Source organism: Brachyistius frenatus, unplaced genomic scaffold (assembly GCF_029030835.1).
Source record: "Brachyistius frenatus isolate BFR_SWC_R1_liver_20210118 unplaced genomic scaffold, ASM2903083v1 Contig_258, whole genome shotgun sequence".
In the NCBI taxonomy this organism is placed as follows: Eukaryota; Metazoa; Chordata; class Actinopteri; family Embiotocidae; genus Brachyistius; species Brachyistius frenatus.
This window is the reverse complement of record NW_027210857.1, coordinates 146,366-169,690: the sequence shown is the minus strand read 5'-3', so window position 1 is coordinate 169,690 and position 23,325 is coordinate 146,366. Positions and strand designations below refer to the sequence as shown.

General features: G+C 48.0%; 1 protein-coding gene across 3 annotated transcripts in view; it reads left to right on the top strand.

Moving 5' to 3' along the window:
* nrip1b (nuclear receptor interacting protein 1b) overlaps positions 1-18,569 on the top strand; it is a 34,904-nt gene extending 16,335 nt beyond the window's left edge. For all 3 annotated transcript variants that reach the window (XM_069721132.1, XM_069721134.1, XM_069721135.1), the window contains exon 2: positions 12,277-18,569. In XM_069721132.1, coding sequence (XP_069577233.1) covers positions 12,724-16,347 — 3,624 coding nt within the window. In that variant the 5' untranslated portion in view covers positions 12,277-12,723 and the 3' untranslated portion in view covers positions 16,348-18,569. The remainder of the gene's footprint in view (positions 1-12,276) is intronic.
* The last annotated feature ends 4,756 nt before the right edge of the window (positions 18,570-23,325 follow it).

Sequence of the window (23,325 nt, the reverse complement as noted above, 5' to 3'; positions counted from 1 at the left end):
ACTGCTTTGTACAAAACACAGTGCAGAAAAAGATGCTTGAGGTAATTTACAAATTCTTCTATTTATGTTTTGTTTTGTAGTTATTTCTGATGATTACATTCCCAGTGAAGTTCACTGTTTCAATGCACTTTCAGAGGGTTCATTTTATATTTAAAGCTGGAATCTATTCTGTAATATATGTATATATCCTGCCTCCATTACATATCATCTTTCACATGCTGATAAACACACACTCTCTCTCTCTCTCTCTCACACACACACACACACACACACACACACACACACACACACACACACACACACACACACACACACACACAGTGAATTGATGTCTGAAAGAGAATTATTGGGATTAATAAGTGTCGTGTTGGTGCGCTGTCAGAAGTCAGCATCAGTGATAAATAATGAATATCAGCAGAAAGTTCTTTCAGTGCAGCGATGCTCGAGGGCTTCAGTGTTCCTCCCTCTCTTTATTAATGTAACGTCTTCTGCTGCCTCCATGTCGCCTCCCTTTGTTTCATGTGTGTAGGTGGAGCGCCCCCCCCGCCTCCCCCCGACACCTGTAGTCCTCCTCATACTTACCGGCCGGTATGACATGCAGCCTAAGTCCCTATGAACTGTACTTTCTACTCAGACGGGATTTACTGGATAAGTGTCCCTCGCAATCCTTCTGGACACCAACCACTCAAAGCTGGATTTGAAGCTCCGGTGAACCCCGATGAACTTTGACATTTCAGGTGCAACTGAGGAAAAAAAGAGTGTCGAAGTCTCCTCGGTTGCCCCCCAATCACACCTGCTCATCACCCAGCTGGCAAGGGACCATTTGGACTCTTTCTTCTGATTAAAGGAAGAAGCATTGTGACTAAACAATCGATAGGTAGAGGCTCCAGTCCTGAATGGCTCCGGCATAAATCTTGCCGCTGCCTGGCGTCGACTCTTCTCCGTATCATTTCTGCTGATTAGTTTTCCCATTACTCAAAACAGATGTGTTCGCTGGTGATGAATGATCCAATTATGGAATATTTGTCACCCGTTTGATATCTGCTGCTCGTCTGTGTGACCGTAAAGAACGTAAATGTGGCGCTACGTCTGCGGCCCGTCGTCCACTCCGGACGGAGATCGACCCGCGGTGTGTTTCTGTCCCCGGTAGCATGGAGACATTTCTCCCTGATTGTCTAAGTTACAGACGAGAGCTCCTCAACAGAATCATATAAAACGTCACGTGCGTGTTGACGTGCGTGTTGACGTGTGTGCTCGCTGCTGACACGCCTCAGAGAGCGGTCATACATGTCCAGACTGTAGCTGATCTCCTCCAACTGCTGCACACACACACAGAACAATACGCAGACACTCACAGCTGAAAGGATTCATGTACACCCCCTCCCTCCCCCCGTCTGTGGACAGTAGGCTGATTCTGCAGCCTCCCTCCCTCTCTTTCTTTCTACAGCTCTGCGGAGCTGTGTGTGTGTGTGTGTGTGTGTGTGTGTGTGTGTGTGTGTGTGTGTGTGTGTGTGTGTGTGTGTGTGTGTGTGTGTGTGTGTGTGACAGCTGCCTAATTGGGCATTCTCCCCTCGTCGGAGCGCCTGCCTCTCCTCTCTCTCCTCCAGCCTGGGCCGGGGCTGCTGACGAATGGCAGCGGATTACAGATGAGGACACGGTGACCCGCCTGACCTTGCTGCACAGCCGTGGGGGAGGGGGGGCAGAGCGCGAGGGGTGGGGCGGATGGGGTGGTAGGACTGCAGAGAGGCGGGGTGGGGGGGTGGGCATAGGTGTAGGAACAGGGAGAGGGGCGACGGCGTCAGGTCAGCGGAGGATGAGGTCGCACCAAGGTGGGTGGGGTGGAGGGGGGTGTGCCAGGTGGCGGGGTGGGCAGGCGGGTGATCAGGCGAATGACAAGAGTGTCACATGACAGCACCCCCTCCCCCCTCCACTCATGTCAGTATGTCAAGGGCACGAGCCCCCGCTGGCAACCACCACTGCGGCATTTTCCCCACTTTTATTTATATATTATTTGCTGTCTTCCTCTTCTTCATCTTCCTCTTCTCCCTCTTCTCTTCTTCTCTCCTCTTCTGACTCTTCAACTTCTCTTCCCCCCTCTTCTTCTTCTTCTCCCTTTTTCTCCTCTCCTTCTTCCTCTCCTCTTGTTCCCCTACTCTTCATCTTCTCTCCTTTCCTCATCTTCTTTTTCTTCTTCCCTCTTCTTTTTCTTCTTTTTCTCTCCCCCTCTTCATCTTCTCTTACTCTCCTCTTCTTCCTCCCCCTTCCTCTTCATCTTCTCTTCCTCTCCTCCTCTTCTTCTGACTTTTCCTTTGTTTTTATGTGGGAGATGAGCAGCCTCTCTGACTGCTGGCTCGCCTCCACACCCCCCCCCCCCCCCCCCCGGGCCTCGATGTGGTCGGTCAAAAGGAGTCAGCGGGTCCTTGAGTGTGGTGAATTTTAATTTCTGTGCGCACTATAGATATTTCCGTGCCCCCGCCCCCAACCCCTCCACCCCCCCGCTGTGCGTGTGAGACTGCCAAGGTGAGGTTGTGTCCTCTTGTTAAGAGCGATTAATGGCACTCGTTATGTACATAATGAAATATCCCTGCTGATGCATAGGGTGGCGTTGTCTCTCTCTCTGACACACACACTCCGGTTGGCTGTGTGTGTGTGTGTGTGTGGTGTGGTGTAACACTGAGGATGCTTTGTTGCAGCCTCTAGGCGACTCCGGTGTGTGTTTGATATGGTGCACAGACCCCCCCCCCCCCCCTTGTAAGCCATCTCTCCAAATGAAAAACGAATGGGAATTAAGGCCCCGTCAATTCACAGCTGAGTTTGTTCCTCTTCTTGGCTTCGGATGCGTCCGACGCCGCGGCGCTGCGTGACGTGTTCTGAGAGACGGGAGGCTCACCGGCGAGGCCGTTCTGACTGGCAGAGTAAATTTAGATCTAATCTCCTTGTGTGTGTTCTTTTATAGCCTGAGAATGTTCACCTAACATCAGCTTTTAAGTTGACCTTGTTGTGTTGTTTGCTCGTCTGAGCCGTGTGTGTGTGTGTGTGTGTGTGTGTTTCTAGGACAAGACGCTGCTGGCTTCCCTATAGGTTTTTATTTTGATCGTGTGTGTGTGCGTGTGCACGTGCGCGTGCACACCCGCACACCAACACCATTCAGTGCCTGAGTCAAGCTGTGCGGGCTCTTTTAATCCCACGCCCCGGTGCACGTAGGCTTGATTAGTGGCAGCAGTTATCTGTGCAGAAGACAGCCCGCCCTCCTTTAGCATTTGGTCAGGTCTGGGGCACCGGGGGGGTGTCAAGTCATGAGAAAGGTGAACGAGGAAGGAGAAAGGCAGAGGGAGGGAGGGAGCCAGCCTGATTAGTATTCTGGAGGAACACTCCTGCCAGTAGAGCAAATTGATTACTGCACTTTACCTGTATCAGCCTCCACAGCTAAGGATGACAAGGTACAGGGCATGATGTGTGTCTGCATTCACCTCCCAAACACAGCACAGTAGCTGTGTTGGCATTCGGCTGAGCGGGGGTGTTTTTTTGTTCCTCTTTTCCCTGCGTTTACCTCCGGATTGTGTTCCCTCTCTTCTCCGCCTCCTTCATTACAGTGAGATAAAGCCTGTTGCAGTCGTCTGTGTCTGTCCGTCTTATTTAACAGTCGATGGCTGACTGAGGGAGGACGGACTGATTTCCTGCGAGCCTTGGCCCCGTGCTCGTCTGCATCCAGGCTGACAATTAGCGGCTTTCTTCTTTGTTACAGTAGAGACAAGCTGATCGATTCCAAAGCAACAAGAAAGCCTGCAAAATTTGATTCATGTTTTTTTCTGGTTCATAATTTCCAACACGCTGTAGACGACGGCTTCGGTTGTGGTCTGCAGGCTCCAGAGTCCCGCCGCTTCTCCTTCCTGCTACTCAATCAGGGACTGATTACACCTGGGCCGCCAGGTGAACGCCATTAATTACAATTAACCTGCGCTTAGGTAGAAAAGCAGCAGTAGTTTGAGTGATGACAACCACAGTTGAGACCCACTGACTTGAATTCTTCTGCTCATCTGGCCTTCTCACTTTCTCACCGTTTCATCTTCAGATCTGTTTTAGTTTCTTCTAATTTTTTTTCTTTTGTCTTCCACTGTGAAATTTAAATTCAAAGCTAATTACGCGGATCAGTTCAGCTTGTCAGTGACGTGCACTGTGTTGTCAGTAGTCGGTGGCCGGTGCAGGATGTTGATATTCAGCGTGCGTTGCCGGTCTGGCTCGAATCATGAACCCTCCATTCACTGACACAATGTGACCAATAAGAGTTGATTAAGCACAGTTTTTATCTAATGCACTTCTTTTAAAAGGATGCAGCCTCAATGCAGAAGTGCGTTCATTATTTCAGCAGGATTAAGAGTGAAATAAATGAAGACTTACAGACAAATATTTCTTCTTCGCCACACGTCTGATCGAAGTCTTTTATCAGACTGAAACGTGTTGCTTCTTGTCCAAATCCTGCGACCTGTGAAACATGGCTGCTGTAGACGCTCCAGTGAGACATAATGTATAGAATCCTGATAAACCTGCTATATTTCATAATAATGAGTTCCTAACCAGAGCAGCTCACCTCTTTATTGGAGCCCCCCAGTGACCCTGCTGCAGACCAACCAACCCCCCCCCCTCCCACCCCACCACCACCACACACACACACACACACACACACTGCTAGCTGCTCAGACTGGCTGGTGAGAGGAAGGCTTAAATATAAGGAGCAGGTCAAGCTAAATAAAGTGAGTTTCGCCCCGGTGTCTATAGGATATGGATTTATCTTGGCACACATCAAGAAAAGGACTTTTAGCTCGTAAAGAGACACTTTGTTGGACATTTCACACCTTAGCTTACTGTATGTGATCCTTGTTTTATCTACGTGCACTCTTTTCTTTTTACATATTTTAAATCTGGAAGGGCTGAATTATTAATCTGCTGAGTATTTTTAGAATTAATTTTTAATCTATTAAATGAGAAAAGTCAGTGATAAAAATATCCATTACAACAATAGCAAAACTGCCAAAAATACAAAATAAAGAAAGAAATGACTCAATCAGTAAATTAATATGCCATTAAATGCAACAACAAAAATATTAAAAGATAAATGTAGGCGTTAATTAATCAATAATAATATGTTACTATTACTAAATTATTACTGTTTTGATTTCTTTCTGTATTTATTTACCTTTGTATTAATTTCCTTATTCATATAATTTCCCATCTAATTTTCCATTTTTTTAAATTATTGATTTCATTTTAACATTTATTTATGTATTTTTTCCGGTGGTGAGCAGCGTCTCGTCACAGAAGAGGTTTTCATCCAAACACGCATTAAGTTAATTGTTATTTATAAATTAGCTGCAGGTGTGAATGCGTGACTGATTGCCTTTGTGTGTCGGCCCTGTGATGGACTGGCGACCTGTCCATGGTGTCCCCGCCTTCACCCAGTCAGCTGGGATAGGCTCCGCCCCCTGGGACCCTGCTGAGGGTAATTAATTGATGTATTTCCCCCAACTCATTGATTTCTGTTGTTTATTTTGACACTTCTGGTGGTGGCTGTGTCTCAGATGGTAGAGTAGATTCCCCACTCATTGCAGGGTTGGAGGTTCAATTCCCGAGTGTCTTTGTGCAAGGCACTGAACCCCAAGATGCTGTCGAGGGCAGCTCTGTTGCTGCTGGTGTGTGAGTGTGTGTGTGAGTGATGCGAGACCACCAAGGTGAAAAGTTATATAGGTTATATCATTTTTTTTACGATTATGCAAATGAGAGTGCCATCATCCAAAGTGTTTCATGGGGTGAACTCTTCCACCATCAATGATTGATTGACATCCCGAGTCATACATGGACTGTACACTGAGAAGTGTTTGGTTTGTGATCAGCGAAGAAGGAGAGAATCCTGAGTGATCACTGAGCTCAACACCTCGTTTCTCTGGTGAGCGACCAGCCGAAGGTTTAACACCATTACACATTCATTTATTCTAGATTGTGGGAGACTCTGCCCTCCATACAAAAGTCTAAAAATACTCATTTTACACCTTTATAAAACAAAGAAAAGCAACGAATTCTTACATTTGAGAGTCTGGAACTAGATCTCTGCTTTAAACATGATTGATTACTTAAATATTTTTCTGACTGTCAGTTGATGAAATAATCATGTCATCCTTAAACTCAGGATCTCCCAAGTCTCAGAAAAACAGTGAGTCAGCATATTGGTGTGTTTTCAGATCCCCTTTAGCCCTTTATTCATTTTAACGTAATTTAACTGAATCTCTTTTGGAGAAGGTTTCTAAACACAGGCCATGTGTGTTTTGTTTTGTTACTCGAGGTGACCCTCTGTATGTGGATGAGTTGAGTTGCTTTAGTCATCTCTTGTTAAGTGTCGGTTCATCTTTTAACCTGAATTCATGGTGTTGCAGCCTCAGTGCGACACTTTACTGTCGTCCTCCTTCAGCCGTGGTGTCGCCTGCCATCCTGAGGCCCACGCATACAAACAAGGGTAGTGAAAAATGTGTCGTATCGCATGATGGTCATATCTACATATTTCACCAGCGTATTAATTATTCATCAGTAAATGTGTCTTATTTTGGCCCAGTGGAACATTTCTATCTGGGACACCTGATTTTAAAAACAGATTTTTGTGTATGAAGCAGCAGTCTTTGCCCGACGGCCAGCGCTGGCAGGTCCTCCACTACAATCTGCAGTGGAACTGATCAGCGTTATTTCAGCTTCAGAACTGGTTAAAATTAGTTCTGCCCGCTGCTTCGCTTGAACAGGAATCACTCGAGGATCGTAACGTTAGCCACAAACAGCTGAGGTTGCGTGTCTGAAGCTTACAGTCGGCTGTTTTTCAGGTTGTGTAACAAAAGGCTGCGAGGTGGCAGCATGACAAACACGCTGCTTGTTTTCTCCGAGTTATCTCCGGCCCTCGCCTTGTGTGGTTAAAAGGAAGTATAGTTAGCAGCAGAGGCTCCGTTTTTAGCTCCCAGAGTTTAGCAAGTCATTAACTGTGTCTCTGCTTAATTTGATGCATCTTTTTTTATCCTGTATATTTAGCTGTTGCTGAATAATAAGTTAGGTCACAAACCTGATTATCTCGTAATGAACTGGTATTTAAAGACGGTTTTAGCTGCTGACTTTGAGCCGGAGACTGTGGGGGATATTTCCAGTGGAGCCGCTTCTGAGGTTGCAGCAGGTGAAGCACGGCGTCCATCTTCAGGACTCATCTCATCCAGGTCTCCTGTACGTTGGCATGTACTCAGCTCTGCCTGCCAGATCAGTTGGTGCTGCTTCAGAGGAAAAGGTTTTTGGGGGTAAAATGTGTGTAATCGATTTGAAAAGATTCCTGTAATTGTGTAAGTTTGAATCTCGTCGAAGTAAAGAGGTGGGGGGGTAGAAATATTGTGTTTGATGATTCTCCTGAATCCCTTCCTCCTCTGTAATATGGTTCTCCAGCCTCACTCAGAGTGAGCATTAGGATGATTTAAAAACTAGAAAGTAGGTCAATAGGAGCATTATGAAAGGCAAAATGATAGCAGAGATAAGTCCTCTTCTTGTTCTGTCACTTAGACCTCTGTCACACACTATCATGCTCCAAACTATCCCAATTTACTGGGAGTAAAGAGAAGTAGCAGCCCCCCTTTTAACCCGATAAAGACGGACATCTTGCTGACTCACAGCGATCGCCTTCTCAGGGCCGATGCCAAGGATATTATGAAAATGATTCATTAAAGGCCAAGGTTTTGGAGCTGGTTTTATCCAGCTTTCAGGGCAGCCCGACAGTGAGACATTTGATCTCAATTGCAAAGTGGCCCATTTCCCTCAGACATCACCACCGCAGTCTGTTTCAAGGGCCTCGCTCTGCCTGCTGGCGCGCCGGCCATGGGGCAATCAGCTGTTCCTATTTCCAGCACCAGTGTTTACAAAATGGAAAATGTGTGTTGTTACGGGAGGGAAATGAGCACCGCTTAGGAGCGGCGATGTAAGCAGAAGATTACCTCGGAGCCCCGTAGAAATGAATCAGGTATAGATTGATGGCAGCCACGGCTCATTAACAAGGAATGTGTGTGTGTGTGTGTGTGTGTGTGTGTGTGTGTGTGTGTGTGTGTGTGTGTGTGTGTGTGTGTGTGTGTGTGTGTGTGTGTGTGTGTGTGTGTGTGTGTGTGTGTGTGTTTAATTGATGCACTAATTCTCAGGCACTCAGGAAATGGCCCTTGGGCGGGTCTTCCAAATGGCACGCAAATATTTACCGTGGACACAAACAGTCCAGTAAGCAGGCCCGGGCATGTAAGGTAAAGGACTCGCAGCGGCCAGGTCTGTGGTACACTGATATCTTCATCTTCATCATCATCATCATCATCATCATCATCATCATCATCATCGCACTGGCTAGTTTGGCTTGCTCCTCCGCCACTCAGCTGGGCTCTGAAACACTTAGATGACTCATCAGTGTGCATGAATTCCTCTGCGCTCTATCTCTCAACCCCGAGAACTCTTTGTACTGATGAGTACAGATGAAGTTGAAACCCGCCCCCGCGCTCCTGATCCAAGGCCAGATGCGGGCCGAGAACCTCGGCACTCCGCTCCCATTTTGGTCCGAGTCTGAAACGACAGCGTTCAGTCATCACACTCTTCCTCCTCACGTCCGAGTGCTCTGAGCGAGACGGTTTCTCCCAATGGATCGTCTGTGCTACTTACCACGAGAGGTCTGACTTTTCAGCATCACGTTTCCTGCGTGTGCTGCACATCCGTGGGCTTCAGAGTGCTGCACACGGGGGCGTGTGTGCTATGCATGACTTGTTTGGTCAATGCATCCTAAGAAGTGGGTCAGAGTGCCCTAGATCTCGTGGTGTGGGCGTGCATGTTTCTGTGTATTGCATTTCAGTGTTATTTTGTCCTGATTGACTTATCTGCACAAACATTTTCTTGCTCCGGTTCTCCTGCTGTTCGGGTGTGTTATTCTCTTGTTTACCTTTCTCAAGGTGAATGAGAGCTTTTAATTCAACTTTCCTCCGGTGCACTCAGTCACTTGTGGAAGGCGTGCAACAACTGCATTTGGTCAGGTAGCTTATGTTTTGTCTTATTTAATCATGTCAGGCCATATTGAATTTACAAATAGCGGTCACGCCGCATGTGTAAGTGAGCTACCCCATTGAGTATGTGCAGCAGGGCTGGGCTGCAGATTACATGATATAATAGTGTTTAGGCATCGCCTCTCCTTTTAAATTCCTTTAACCTTGACTCCCCTTAAATGCAGGGAGAACACATCTGCCAGGCTGGTGTCAGACATTAGTAATACACACCGCTCAGGCAGCATTGTCACTTTTTATTAACGCCCAGAGCTTTGCATGGACACCAGCTGTTGCATCAAGTGGAAAAGCCTTGGCGGCATGAATGACCTTGACTTTAACTGCCGCTCCTTTGGCTCGCCCCCCTTTTAATTCTTTTGTTTGGTCTCATACATTTTAAATGGCTTAAATGGATTACCATTCCTGACGATGAAGGTCATCTAGAAACGCACTTCTTTTTTTTTTCCTTAAGATTAAAAAAAAAAAAAAAAGGACAGCCCGTGGGTGGAGGAGGTGGAGGAGGAGGTGTAATCTGGTCATATTTGGAGATCTAATCTGTGACATCGGCATCGGCCTCCTGGTCCCTCCGTGCATCTCAGGAGGCGTCTGAGGGTGCGCTGACCTTTCCCGCTCCTTGTGTCTTTTAAGTAGCAGAGGAGTGAAACAGAGAGAGAAATAGATGAAGAGTCAACCAGCCGGGGAGTGATGAAGCCTCCCCCCTCCCCATCACTTGCCCTCCCTCCCCCCCTCCCTCCCTCCTGCGTGTGCGTGGCTGACTGTCGGGGTAAAAATCACTTTAGAACGGTGCCTGCTCTGTCATTGGCTGACATTGTCAAGGATAATGGATAATCACCACAGAAACTGTAGAGCAGCTCATTGGGGCTGTGATGTCCCAGGGAGGGGGAGGGAGGGGTGGAGGTCAGGCTTTTTGGGTGCTGCCACCAATGAGATGACATGTTAACAGATGTGTAAGGTCATTTCCAATGTATACACCAGGGGAGATAATGTAATAGTAATGCACACATCACACTCAGAGGGAGGAGAGGAGCAGCGCCGGGTGCTTCAGGGCCTCCGCACAGAGGACAGCTTTTTCCTATATTAAGGTCATTTATTTGTTAGCAGAGCTTTGTCACTGAGCACAACATATTTTTTCTTGCCCTTGCTGTCGCCGGGCTTTTTGACACCGGGTCCGTCATTACACAGTCTCTCAAGAGCCGGAAGGTCCCGACTTTGTTCAAAGAGTAGTTCGCACTAGATGTGAGACGGCGAATGCAGCAGCTCTGTTGTATATAAAGTAATATAGTGCAGTGTCATGGTGTCCCCGCGCTGCCTCGTCTGCTCTGTATAGAAGTGTCTTTGGGCCAAAACAGAGACAAGGTCAACTGTAATTTTAAAGGTCGGCTGCCGGCAGCAGAGATTAGCAGAGTTCCCCCAGTTGAAACTGTGTCACTTTTTCTTCTCCTTCTCCTCACTAACTGTTTTTTTTTTTTTATTCCAGCACGTTTGTCACTTTGCCGAGTCGTGTTGGAGGTAAACACGTCGGCCGTTCCCTTATAACCGCGTTAAACTCACTGGCGGGAAAAATAGTCCTAATCCTGAGCATCTAAGATTAGCATGACAACAGATGTCAGATGGCCCAGTGTGACCAGTTTGGCTTTTGTTGTTGTCAGATCTAGGTCAACAGTTTAGAGATGGCCTTGAACTGTAATTGACGCTGATGGGCCAATCTCAGTGAAGTTATTCAGGTCCGGTGACCCGCGGGCCGAGGAGGCTCGTGAACTCGTGGACCTTTGGTCTGAAGAGGTCTTAACATTGCCAAGCTGGTTGTTTTCCTCGCTACTCGGACTTAATTGCTCACTGGTCAAATTAAATCCAGTTTCTAATCCCAGCTCATTTCCAAGGTGGCATTAAAAGTGGCACCTCGCTGCCCTGACTGTCATGACGACCTGTGGACCTTGGCCGCGGGGATGGATTTCAGCCTGATTAGAGGCCGGCTGCCTTGTTGTTTTTGGCCCTGGCTGCTGCTCTCGGTGAAGTATTTCGGCTGGTGGCTGTGTTTGGGTTGCCGTGGCTTCTCGTCATAATCAAAGGCTGCTGTCCTGCACGGTGACCTGCTATGTTGGTGCGCTCAGCGGACACCAGAGGTGAGGACGGCATCGGGAAAGGACAGACAGCAGCTGAGGAGAGGTGGAAACTCTGTATTAATTAACCTTTATGGGATGCGGCCAGGACTGTCGGAGGTGTTCTGTATCCACGGAAACCACGCTGACAGGGTTCAGAGCAGAGGTCTCCCAGGGCAGCACTGCTGACACTGTCATGGCAACTGGCACAAGGCTCACCCCGGTGTCAGCGGCTCTGCCCTCCTGACAGTGGTGTGGTGTGACAGGTGCACCTGATCCTGAAGCCACCCCCACCCCATGACACACACACACACACACACACACACACACACACACACACACACACACACACACACACACACACACACACACACACACACACACACACGATAGTGGAGTGCAGCAGCTTATCTCTGCCTCCGTGTAACACTCGTCACATCACTTCAGGTTCGGTCTTCTGATTTAAAACCTCTTCGGGGCTCAAACGTTGGTGGAGGATTAACAGCTGGTCAGCCTGTAAAATAATGCAGCAGTGACACTGCACACATATCCGTCCTCATCCATTCTTGTGGCGATGCTAAAATGCTTACTTGTGTGCATGTGGGTGGGCGGGTGGCTCGTGCTTTATGTAGACCGTCGTGTGAGATGTTCAAGTGCATAAGGAGCAGGAGGTGGTGAAAGGGAGGTGGAGGGGGGGGGGGTAAATCCACTGAAATGACAAGCTGCATAGGGAATTATTCACAGCTCTCACGAGGCCCTTCACTTTTGAAAGACACCGCTGTGAGGGGCTTACAGCTCGACACCTAAATGTTTTCAAGGTAGTGGGCTTGAATTTTCAATTTGGATCCAATCAGCTCTAATCTACATTTGTCATCTGCTGGGTGGCTGCGAGAGGCGAGTGCAGAGCGGAGAAGGAGCCGTGTGCAGTCAATCTGAAATGTTGCTAAGTAACAGAGATGGCAGACAAGGTGGTGAAATGAATGTGATATAGTGCTGTGCAAATCCTTGCTTCTCACACGGTTTCTCCCTTTTCTCCTTTTTCTCCCTGTACCCCACCCCCACCCCCTCTCTCACTCCCATAGGTCCCCCATGTGAGATCTGCAAAGCTGAAAGGCGCCACTGACAGAACCACAGCCAGGCCTGAGGACAGACATCCCAAACATCCACAGCCACGGAATGTGTCAACATCTTTGTGGTGAAATCCCGCTGACTCCTCGCCTGCTACTCACATAAGCCTGGAGCCGGGCCTTCTGGGATCCTACGGTGTTTAAAGGCACACAACAATGCCTGGGAGGCCCACCTGCCCCAGATTGCCTCCAACCATGGTTGCTGCTTCACCCCAGTGCTGACTGCTCCCGCTACACAGGGACCCCATCCAGCCAGCGTACCCTTCAGCCCTCGCCAGACACTCACTACCCGCCATCCTTCTTGTATTTAGGAAGTACATGCCACCGTCAGCCAGATGACCTAGTGGACATTTGTTTCCCAGTAGCAGTGCTGAGCCATACGAGGGGATCCTAGTATTGAACATGACTCATGGGGAGGAGCCTGGCCCTGAGACACACAAGGATTCAGCTGTTCTAACTTATCTGGAAGGTTTACTGATGCATCCAGTGGTGGCCGGGCCTGGGGCCACGGCGAGTGGGAGGTCGGAGGCTGCCCATAGCAACCAGGAGCAGGGCGACAAGGTTGGTGGGTCCTTCCAACTCCCCAACCATGGCCCCGCAGCTCCCAAAGCTGGAACCAACGGGCCCACACTGGGTTCCTCGCAGCACCTGAAGAAGGCCCGCTTACTGCGCTCCGGAACCTGGAACGATCCGGGAAGTCAGCGGATGAGTTCGCCCCCCGTGGAGCTAAACGGCCAAGTGGGAAGCCTGCAAAACGGAGCGCTGGAGGGATCTCCTCACGCCGGGGAGAGCACCCTGCTGGCTTCCCTGCTTCAGTCGTTCAGCTCGCGGCTGCAGAGCGTGGCCATGTCTCAGCACTCGGTCAAGTCCCCCAGCGAGTGTTCGTCTCCGTCCAAGGCCCCGCCTGCAGACAAAGAGCCACTCCCCGTGTACGGGACCGCCTCGAGCCGCCTGAAGGGCCTGATGAGGAAGAGCAAACTTCAAAATCACAGCAACACACCTTACAGCCGGCGGGCCCACAGTCAGGACAGACCCCCGGAGTCCCCCCGGTCGGCCCACAGCGCCACGCCGCCCGCTGCGCCCACGGCCGCCGAGTCCTGCGCAGAGCGTCTGAAGGCCGTGGCCAATATGGTGAAAATCCGCTCCAGTCCAGCACCTTCACCCAAACCCAGCGTGGCCTGCAGTCAGCTGGCCCTGCTGCTGTCCAGTGAAGCCCACCTGCAGCAGTACTCCAGAGAGCATGCACTCAAAGCCCAGCTCTCAGGAAGGTCTGCCAGCGAGAGGCTCGCCGCCATGGCAAACCAGCAGCTCGGCCCGGACATAAGGCCCCCGAGTGTGGGAGGGACTCTGCCCGGAGCTCCAGACACACTAAGCTCCTTAACGACACAAAATGGAATGACAACAACAACCACGATAACAACAACACTCCCTCGAATGGCCCTGTCCAGTCCTCAGAGCCCCTCGTTGCTGCGTGGCCACAGCCAAAGCTCCCCGCCGACCCCCCCACATGCTCCGAGCCACGCTCACAGCCAGACACCGAGGGAGAAGCGAGGCTTCGACTCTCGTCCCACCCGACCCCCACAAACATGCAGCAGCTTGTTGCTGCTGCTCCTGAACAACCACAACAACCAGAAGCAGCTGACCAAGAACGGGCACCTGGAGGACAGCTGCGGCCTCCTCCCGCCCAGCGGCTCCTCCTCCGTCACCTCGGACAGCGAGTGCTCCACCCAGGAGAGGAGCCTAGCCAAGGACAGCAGCGATGCCGAGAGCTCCTACTCCAGCTGCTCCCCCATCGACCTCTCCATGAGAAGCCGTGTCAACCTACCAGACACGGGGCCCAAAACTATCACCCCCTCTTCCTCCTCCTCCGCCTCCACCCTCTCCTCCACCATCGTCTTCTCCCCCACTCCTGTTGCATTCTCTCCTCCAGCCTCCACTCAGCCCCCCAACACAACTTTTTCACCGTCCTCTACTGCTGTCGCCTCCGTTTCCACCGCTACTTCCTCATCTTCCTCATCTTCCTCATCTTCGATCTCTACCTCCTCCCTGGACAAACTAACAGAATCCTTAATAAAAAAATGGAAGCCGGAGCCATCAGGGTCGAAGGCGTCCAAGAACAAGGAGCCCGACATGAGCCCGGACCTGAAGTCCCACTCGAAGGTCACGCTGATGCAGCTTCTTCTGGAGCGCAGAAATAATGAGATGGTGAACAAAAGCTCAGGTAACCAGGACCTGCCGCTGGATATCACCATGGCGACCATGTCACGAAGCCAGCCGAAGGGACTGGTGCCTTGGGAGGAGACCAGGACAAACAGCCCTATAGACAGGCCCGCAGCCCCGGCCCAGCCCCTCTACCCGCTCAGTCGCGACCCGAGTGGTGCGCCATCCCCGTATTCCTACCCCTCCCCCCACGCCCAGTCCACCCCCCTGGATTTGTGCAAGTCTAAAACCTTCCCTGCTGAGAAGGCTTCGGAGCCCGCTTTTAGTGCCAGTAAACTGTTACAGAATCTGGCTCAGTGTGGCACGGCTTCCTCCTCCCCACCCGCCCCCTCCGGCAAAGGGCCGGGCCAGGAGCACGAAGCCAGCCGGCCCCTGGCCCTACTGGAGAGGCTGAACGCTCCGATCCCCCGGACCACCACCACCACACCGCTCTCTGACGGAGCCTCAGGCAGCGGCACACCTTTCAATCAGAAGGAAGCTTCTCCATCACAAATCGAGAACCTCTTGGAGAGGCGCACCGTGCTGCAGCTCCTTCTGGGAACCGGCTCGGCCACCGCCCCTGTCGGCCGCAAAGACCGGCCCGGCGGGAGCGGCAGGAGGAGCGCGGAGGTGGCGGGGGGAGGCTACGAGAAGAGCCCCGGCGCGTCCATCATCTGTGACAGCTCCAACGTGCCCCCTTTAGACGTAAAGGTTAAATCGGAGCTCACAGAGGAGCTCGGACCGTCTTTCGCCGTGTCTGAGGACCCGAGTGGCAGAAAGAGACTCTACGAGAAGAGTAGCGCCCTCTCAGAGTCTCAGCAGGACTCAAAGACAGAACCACGGCCCGGAGAGGTCATAGCAAAGTATGGCCTTCTCAGCCAGCTGCTCAAACAACAGACTGCTACCTACTACACCAGTGCTGCCATGCAGACCGAGTCCCAGCCCAGGCAGGTTAAAGAGGAGCAGAGGGAGTATCCCAGTCCCAGTCCCAAGAAGAGACGCCTCTGCTCCGACCGGACAGACAGTTTGAACAATATCAGCTCTCACAGAGCAGTGGACAGTGGAGACACAAACATTTTAACATCCTCTGCTGTTCAGGTAGAGCCTGACCTGCAGAGGAGTCTGAAGGAGGAGGAGGCTCCACACAGGAGCCCCCCCACCGAGACCCTCACCAGAGAGAGTCGGGGCTTCAACGTGCTGAAGCAGCTGCTGCTCTCTGACAACTGCCTGAAGGAGCTGTCCCAGCAGCCCCGGGGGGCGCCCAGCCCCTCTGTCCTGCAGGCCAGTGGCAAGGCCAACGGCAGCATGCTCAGCCAGCCCGCCCACAATCACAGCTTCCTCCACCTGCCTGGCTGGCACCCGCACGGCTCCCTCAACTCAGGGCTTCAGAGTAATCTCAGACCACTGCCCAACCCTCCTGCAGGCGACAGCCCCATCCACAACCCCTGGAGCCGCCACGCCTCTCCGTGGCCTGTCGCTCAGAAACGGGACCCCCCTACTCTAGTCAAGCAGGAGCCCGAGAGCCCTGTGCGGTGGAGTAGTCAGGAGAACGAAGAGGAGGAGGACGGCTGTGACTCGAACCCAGACTCTCCCCGGCTGTCGCGCTCCAACCCCATCCTCTACTACATGCTGCAGAAAGGCAGCATCCAGCTGAGGAGGGAGATGAGGGATCAGGCGGAGGGAACCCACTCGATGGTCCGAGTCAAGGAAGAGCCAATCAGTGACATGCATGCCTATGAACGCAGCCTGACCTCCACCCCTCAATCACCGACCCACAACGACAAGCACAGCCACGAGAGCCACAGGCTGAGCCGGTCGTATGAGTAAAAAAAAAAATAATAATACACGAGGCAGAATTCAATTCATTGACTCTTTTTTCATTTTTTAATGACTTGCCAAATTGGTTTGATGAAACAAATAACAAAGAATGCAAAGTGATTTTTTTTTTCTTTCGTTTTGTGGTGGCGGAGAGCAAGTTCAAGTTGAAATGCATATTTGAATTGTTTTAAATAGTGAGGTCATGGAAGGTACATAAAAGGTCTATTATAGTGAAATGCCTGATTGATACAACCAAAACGACACAGCTGTCACACATCCAACTTTTCCCATCATGCACTACACATTCAGTTTCGTTAAAGACGGAGTCCTCCTTTACAACTTGTTCTTGTTTTACACTCAGTTTGTATCTGAATCGCAGCACATATCACTATTCCATGTCCTCTTTGTTGCCCTCCATAAAACATTTAGAAAGAACATTTCAAGCAACATTTATTATTGATGACTCCAAAAATGTTAGTGCTCAGTTCAGCGGACATTTATTTATTTTCTCCATTAGAACATTTTCAGATAGACAGAGTCCCATCAATTTTAGATAAGATTCCAAATAAAGACATCGTGGGGCAGTCGCAGCGGTCTATTACCACCATGTACATGATGAATTCATTGGAAGGAGGACCTTGAGAACAACATTTACACTGCAGTAGCTCCAGTGAGGATCCCACCATGATGAATGCTTTGTCTTGCTTTTTTCCAGTTTCACGGTGTGGTTTGATTACCGGCGGAGCGAGAATATATTTCAGTGGCGGTTTGAATGGTCACAACTCATTGTGTTTTGTTTTTATTTGAATTGATGTTTAAGGCCAACATTCGACAGTGCAAATTCAGGGTAATGTGTTTGCAGATTGTGCAGCTCTGAGCAGATGGGTCAACAGAGCGTGTGCAGTGCTTACAGTTGAGCAACTGTGTGTAAACAGGTTTCTAGAGCAACAGTTAAGAGGCTGCAGTGTCTGAGAAACTTATCTCGGCATCCTGGGTGAAGCCGCACCACTTCTCTTCACGCACACGTGAAGCACACGGCTTTTTCTTTTCACTTCAGATAACAGGAGTACCCAGAGTTTGCACTACCGAAACAGAGTCCTTGGTGTCCTTTTCAAAATAATTTAATGGCATGTAATAAAAATGTCAGTATTGTTATCTGTTGAGGATTTGACAATTTGTGATTTTTCTTTTTTTTTCATTATTTTCTAACTGTTGTGGTTTATGGACATCTTTTATTTTTGTGGCAGTCTCTTAACTCATAAAATGTCAAAATAAATGCATGATAATAAAGAGAAGACCACAGGTACATGTTTGTTTTCAGAGCAGCTGGATATGTGTACCTGCCCCCCAACAATCACCGAGACCTTCGGGTGTCTCGAGGGATATCTGGTATCTAGCTCGCTCCTTCTTTTTGATTGTACTGTATTCTTTTCAGTTGATTTCACACACCGCTTCATCCATTTAGTCTTGTGATCTTTTTAATACATATACCTATGAAGTACGTCTGTTCGATTAATACATTTTCACAATGGTTAAATATATTTGTGTAAATAGTACTTTCAGTATGAAAGATGACTATTTTGTAATGTTTAAGAAAAGATATTGCCCTAGTTTTTAATGCCCTGATATGTAAATATGAATTATATGCGTACAAGTGTACATACAAAGGCAGAGGATGCTATGCCCATCTTTTTTTGGTTGGTTTGTTCTTTGCATGTGTCTCTATGTGGTAAATGATAATCTATCCTGCGCTGTGTTGTGTAATAATGTCTGACTCTCCTCACTGCTGCCTGTTGCATGCAGACGCATGGGAACTACCTGTGTATCCCTACTGGTGATGGGGGAAAATGTCAAGTCTTAAAATAGGTCTTTTTTTATCACAGAGAGAGAGAGAGGTTGGTTTAGAATATCAGCAGTCCCTAAATAACCACCGACTGTTGGTGAAAATGTGTGAAAAATAAACGTGCATTGAATATTTTTGTGATTTTTCTTTTCTGTTACTGGTTAACAAAGCTCTGTGGAGGAGTTTGGGGCTCTAGTGGGGATTGACGTACAATCATAGATCTGCATTGTGCATCTAAGAAATACATTTGTAGCAGCAAATAAAAAAAAAAAAAAAAAGATGTTTCATTTTTCTCATGTGAAGACCTGAAACATTATTTCATTTTTTATGTTTTCATTTTTTGGTGTTCATTTGCACTGATATCTCAAAAATAAAGTACTAAAATGCATGACCTAGTAGGGATGTGGTCCTCTTTTTCCACTTTACCATTCAGGAGATTTTTGTTCTTTTGCACACATCAGAATTGTGGATATTATAAGATGCTGTCTAGATTGTTTCTAACATTACATGTGCTTGAATATATTCTCTTGTTCCAGAGACACGAGCCGCTTGATTCCATTTAGCGATCACTTCACAGAACGTGTTCATAAACCAAAGCAACCATTAAGAAAATTGAGGTATCACTGCACCCCAATACCAGATGTGGGCCTCACATTAAAGAGTATTATTATTGAAAAAGGGACATCAAAGCCAAACAGCACTCTCTGTAATCAAAGACGGTGCTCTATTAAAGGAGCAGGAGAGGATGTCCTGTATTTGCCCCAAAACGTCTGCTCCTGAGTTGGCTGCTGCTCCCTTCAGCGCTGAGCTGTAACAAAGGCAGGAAAGACACTGAAAGGAGGGAGGACACATGAAGGTCACCAGATGCACCCTGACTGTGCCTTCCACTAATGGAGCCACACATTTGTATTTACAGCTCATAATAGATCTCATTGTGGAGTAAATCTAAAATTCTTGCACTCAGTTTGGAAACTAGTCCGTTCGGCGGTGGTTTTCGTGACTTGGGAAAAACAGCCCGTAGCGTGAGACTTCCTAAAGGTGAAGACGAGTTCGAGCTAAACTTCCCTCGCACTGCGTTTGAATATGAAGTCCAGCGAGCGAACAGACGGCTTTTTGTCTGCAGTGCACTTTTGAAATTGCAGCACAGTTCCCCAGCCCTGACTTCCCTTTTATTTAATCCTCCCCATGACTGACTGCACTCTCTTTAAACTCCCGCTAACCTTTCCCCTCCGTGAACTTCTCCATTTCAAGATTCTTATCAAGGCTGAACCGCCGGTAACCTCTTGATTTCCTGCGATTGCCAGAGCAGCGGCAAACATGAAGGAGCGAGGCACAAGTTTAAGCTGAGGTCAAGGTGTAAAACTTGACAATCGGCTGTTTGTCTGTGGCTTCTCTTTAATTTCCTGACCTCAGCGTGAGGCCCGAAGGATGTGAGCGCTGCACACCAGGCCGCTGACGGCTCCACCACAGGCCAAGGACTCACGAGTCCCACGGCAGACGTTTCATAGTTACAAACTATTTCCTGACATTACAGATGCTGATTCTCTGACAAACAACTTAATGACCGCAGATGGTTTATCTACATGGGAACGCTTTAAGTAGCAGCTACTCTCCCGTCTGTCAGCTGCAGTGTCGGTGAGATACACTCTTTTGTTGGGGGGCTTTGTTTATTCACATGGTGGCCACACTGAGCTAACGTTTGCCACTGGTTGTCACGGTGATTGGTGTGATAAATATGCTCCCAGATGTCTGATCACCTTCCTTGAACTTTGAGCACACGATTTGACCTCAGCTTTATGTAAACACACACACTAATTAGCATTTTATGGGTTTCATGACCCCATTTGAAGTGTAATAAAAGCAGAATATGTGAATAAAATGCTAAAATACCAGACTTTCCTCTTTAAGATACCAGTAAAAAATAATTCCTCTGTGTTTCGCCTTGAGGTGAAACGACTGCAGAGGCTGGATGAGAGTAAAACACACGAGCGCAGCACCTCAGATCCGACAATAATAAGGAGGTTAAACACCTGGGGAAACTCCCGCACTGAGAAACCAGGTCAGATCGGTTTACCCCCCCACCCCCCCCCTACACACACACACACACACACACACACACCGGTGGGGGCCCGTGCTTTTGAAGATGTACCTCTTTGTGAAGTTTTCCTTAACCTCCGGGGTCGTGACCTTTTGCCCCACCTCCGTTTGCCCTGACCTGGCTGATCCTGTTTCCCGGGACAGGATCAACTGTTGGCCTGCAGCTGTGGCACCCCCACCCCCTCCTACTCCTCCTTTTCCACACATACAAACCACACAACACACACACACACACACGCACGCACGCACGCACGCACGCACACGCACACACACACACACACACACACACACACACACACACTGCTCCACAGCTATACAGTCAGACCATTCTTCTAATGTTTTAATGTAAATATGACAAGTGGCACCACGGTTTAATTTCTTCCTTTTCTCTCATGCCAGTCATGACCCTTCCTGACACATACGACCCCCGATAGTCGACATACACCATGTGGTAATTATTCAGAAATGAATAACAAGCTTTATGTGCAGAGAAGCTTCAAACAAGAAGTGAAAACACAGCTCACTTCCAGAGGTCAGATCAGTGACAGCTACTTTATAAAGCTTCCTCACTGCCGTCCATGTGAAAGCATTTAAACAGGCCCGATGTAATATTCATGATGAGTGAGAGTCCCTGCAGTCCACAGAACAGGCTGTCAGCTTCAGGGATCTTGGCTGACACTGAAAGAACATGGATGATATTTGCCATGTCAGATAAACAAGAGTGAATGTTTTACAAACTGGCCAGGGAGGTCGAGCGGTGTCAGTCTCCTGTCTGCCAATGTCTTCTGATGCCACTGATCTTTTCCCAGACCTTCCTGCGCACACATCTGGAGGCTTTGATTGGTGCACACACAAGGTAATCCCAACTGTGGACAACAGTGTTTTCAGAGAGTTCACTCTTGACCCGACTCTAATCTTAATTTCCTCGGTTTAAACGGTAGACGAGTCGCCACCATCTCATCGTTTTCGAACCCTATCACGTGAGAAATGTCGTCTCCAGGAAACATGTTCACCACTAATTTCCTGTGTGTTTCATCACAGGCGATGACACGGCGGTTGATCTGCGGGGTCGTGAACTTTCCAAGTAAACATTTCTCAAAATCCCCGGTAGAATGAGAAAGGGCAGCTCGGTGTCAACCGGTCTAGCTCGGACCAGCTTGGGATGTGAACTTTGGGCAGCGGCGGGCGGCTGAGGGCCGTTTAGGACGAAGCATGCCAAATTTAACTCTGTGGAGTTTGAGCTCTGATGTTCCAGTGCGGGTGAAGTCATACAGAAAAAATAACAACGCTGCAACCGGCATTCAGAGGGGATTCACAGAAGTTATGCTATTAACTTACGTTAACATTAAGCACACAAAATAGTTTGACAGGCATGCAGCATTCAGCAGCACAATCAAACTGTAAAGTTATGAGAAAAGCAATATGTTGCTTTGCTATTCAGTATTTTATAACACGAGGCAGTACATCTGCTGTAATTTATTACTACATATTAACTTGACTACTTACCACTGAGTTTTTAGGCATGCCAACAGCATGGATCTACAGTTACAGACTGATTTTGAGTGATTATTATAGATTGTATTAACAAAGAACACAAAGAACATGATAGAAAACATGCCATTTATTATTTCTGTTATCAAGGACATAATTATTCCCTTTCTTTTGAACACTGTGGTAAAATGCAACAAAAAAAGGTTTAACTTTGCTTGACAAAATTAGAATAAATTTGAAATCCAGTTTATTATTAAAGGGATCTGACTGAGGGAAGTGATTAATGTCTGGTGTTATAGAAAATGGCTGAAATCCTCAAAAACAATAATCTCGTCAGGATGATCTACATCGAGTCACGGCAGGGTTTTACTACTTCATTTTTTACAGTGTCATAAAATCAATGCTCATATCGCACTCAAAGGTAGAAAAATAATAATAAAAAAAGGGAAATGCACAATACGGCTGTTTAAAATTTAAAAAAAAGCTTTGTGTTAATTTTGACATGTTCACTGACTATAATCGCTGCTTGTGTACATTGTGTTCATGTTTTCTGCATCATATGTTAACATCTATGACAGGACACTGCATCCGTGTTTGATATTAAATGTTGAGGATCAGCTGCTAAAATCTCGATGTGACACTGTAATTTCCTCCGACCGCAAAATAGATTCTTATCTCGCTTATTTGAAGACCAGGACCTCATATTTGGTCCCATCCTTTAGTCTGAAGAAAAGTGTTTTCATTTTTCATGGTTTGATGTTTTATGACATAAAAATCCTGTTGGGAAACAATAAGTCAGCGGTGTTGAAAATAACGAGAACAAGACTGGATTTGATTAATTTAATGATTGACTACCAACTTTTCATTGCAGCTTCTATGTACAGTATGCTATGTGTTGTCTTTTCCTATTTATAAATTAACCTCATCAAATCTTTGAAATTATGTGTTACTGAATAAGCAGTAATAAGATTTACCAATACAACAGATGTCATTTCTGTGCCTTTCAAAATTGTTTCAGTATATTTGGAGAAACTGGACACTTTACTGTTTCATCAAATTTTGACTGTAAACTCCTTTAGACTTACAGTTATTATGTGAAGGACGACACTCATAAATATAATCACAACTCAATTCCATATAGTGACCAGCATAATGCGCTGTAATAAAGCAGAGCATCTGTGATGGTTATCGGCCTGATTCAGAACTGCCATGAGCCCTTAGTTAATAAAACTTGTTAAAAATAATCAATCAATCAATCAATCAATCAATCAATCAATCAATCAATCAATCAATCAATCTCTCTCTCTCTCTCTCTCTCTCTCTCTCTCTCTCTCTCTCTCTCCCTCTCTCTCTTCCGCTCAGTTTTTTCAGGATCCCGGGCAGCTGGCAAGCATGCATTCAACCCGGTATCATGACGAAGCGTGAAATAGACACGCCCGTCCACTACAGCAAAACGTGCGATAGCCATGCTTTGCGTTGTCTAGGTGTGAAAGTTACACGTTTTCCTATTGTGGATGAAAATGAAACCTACTGTGTGCGTAGATGTGATTTAGGTT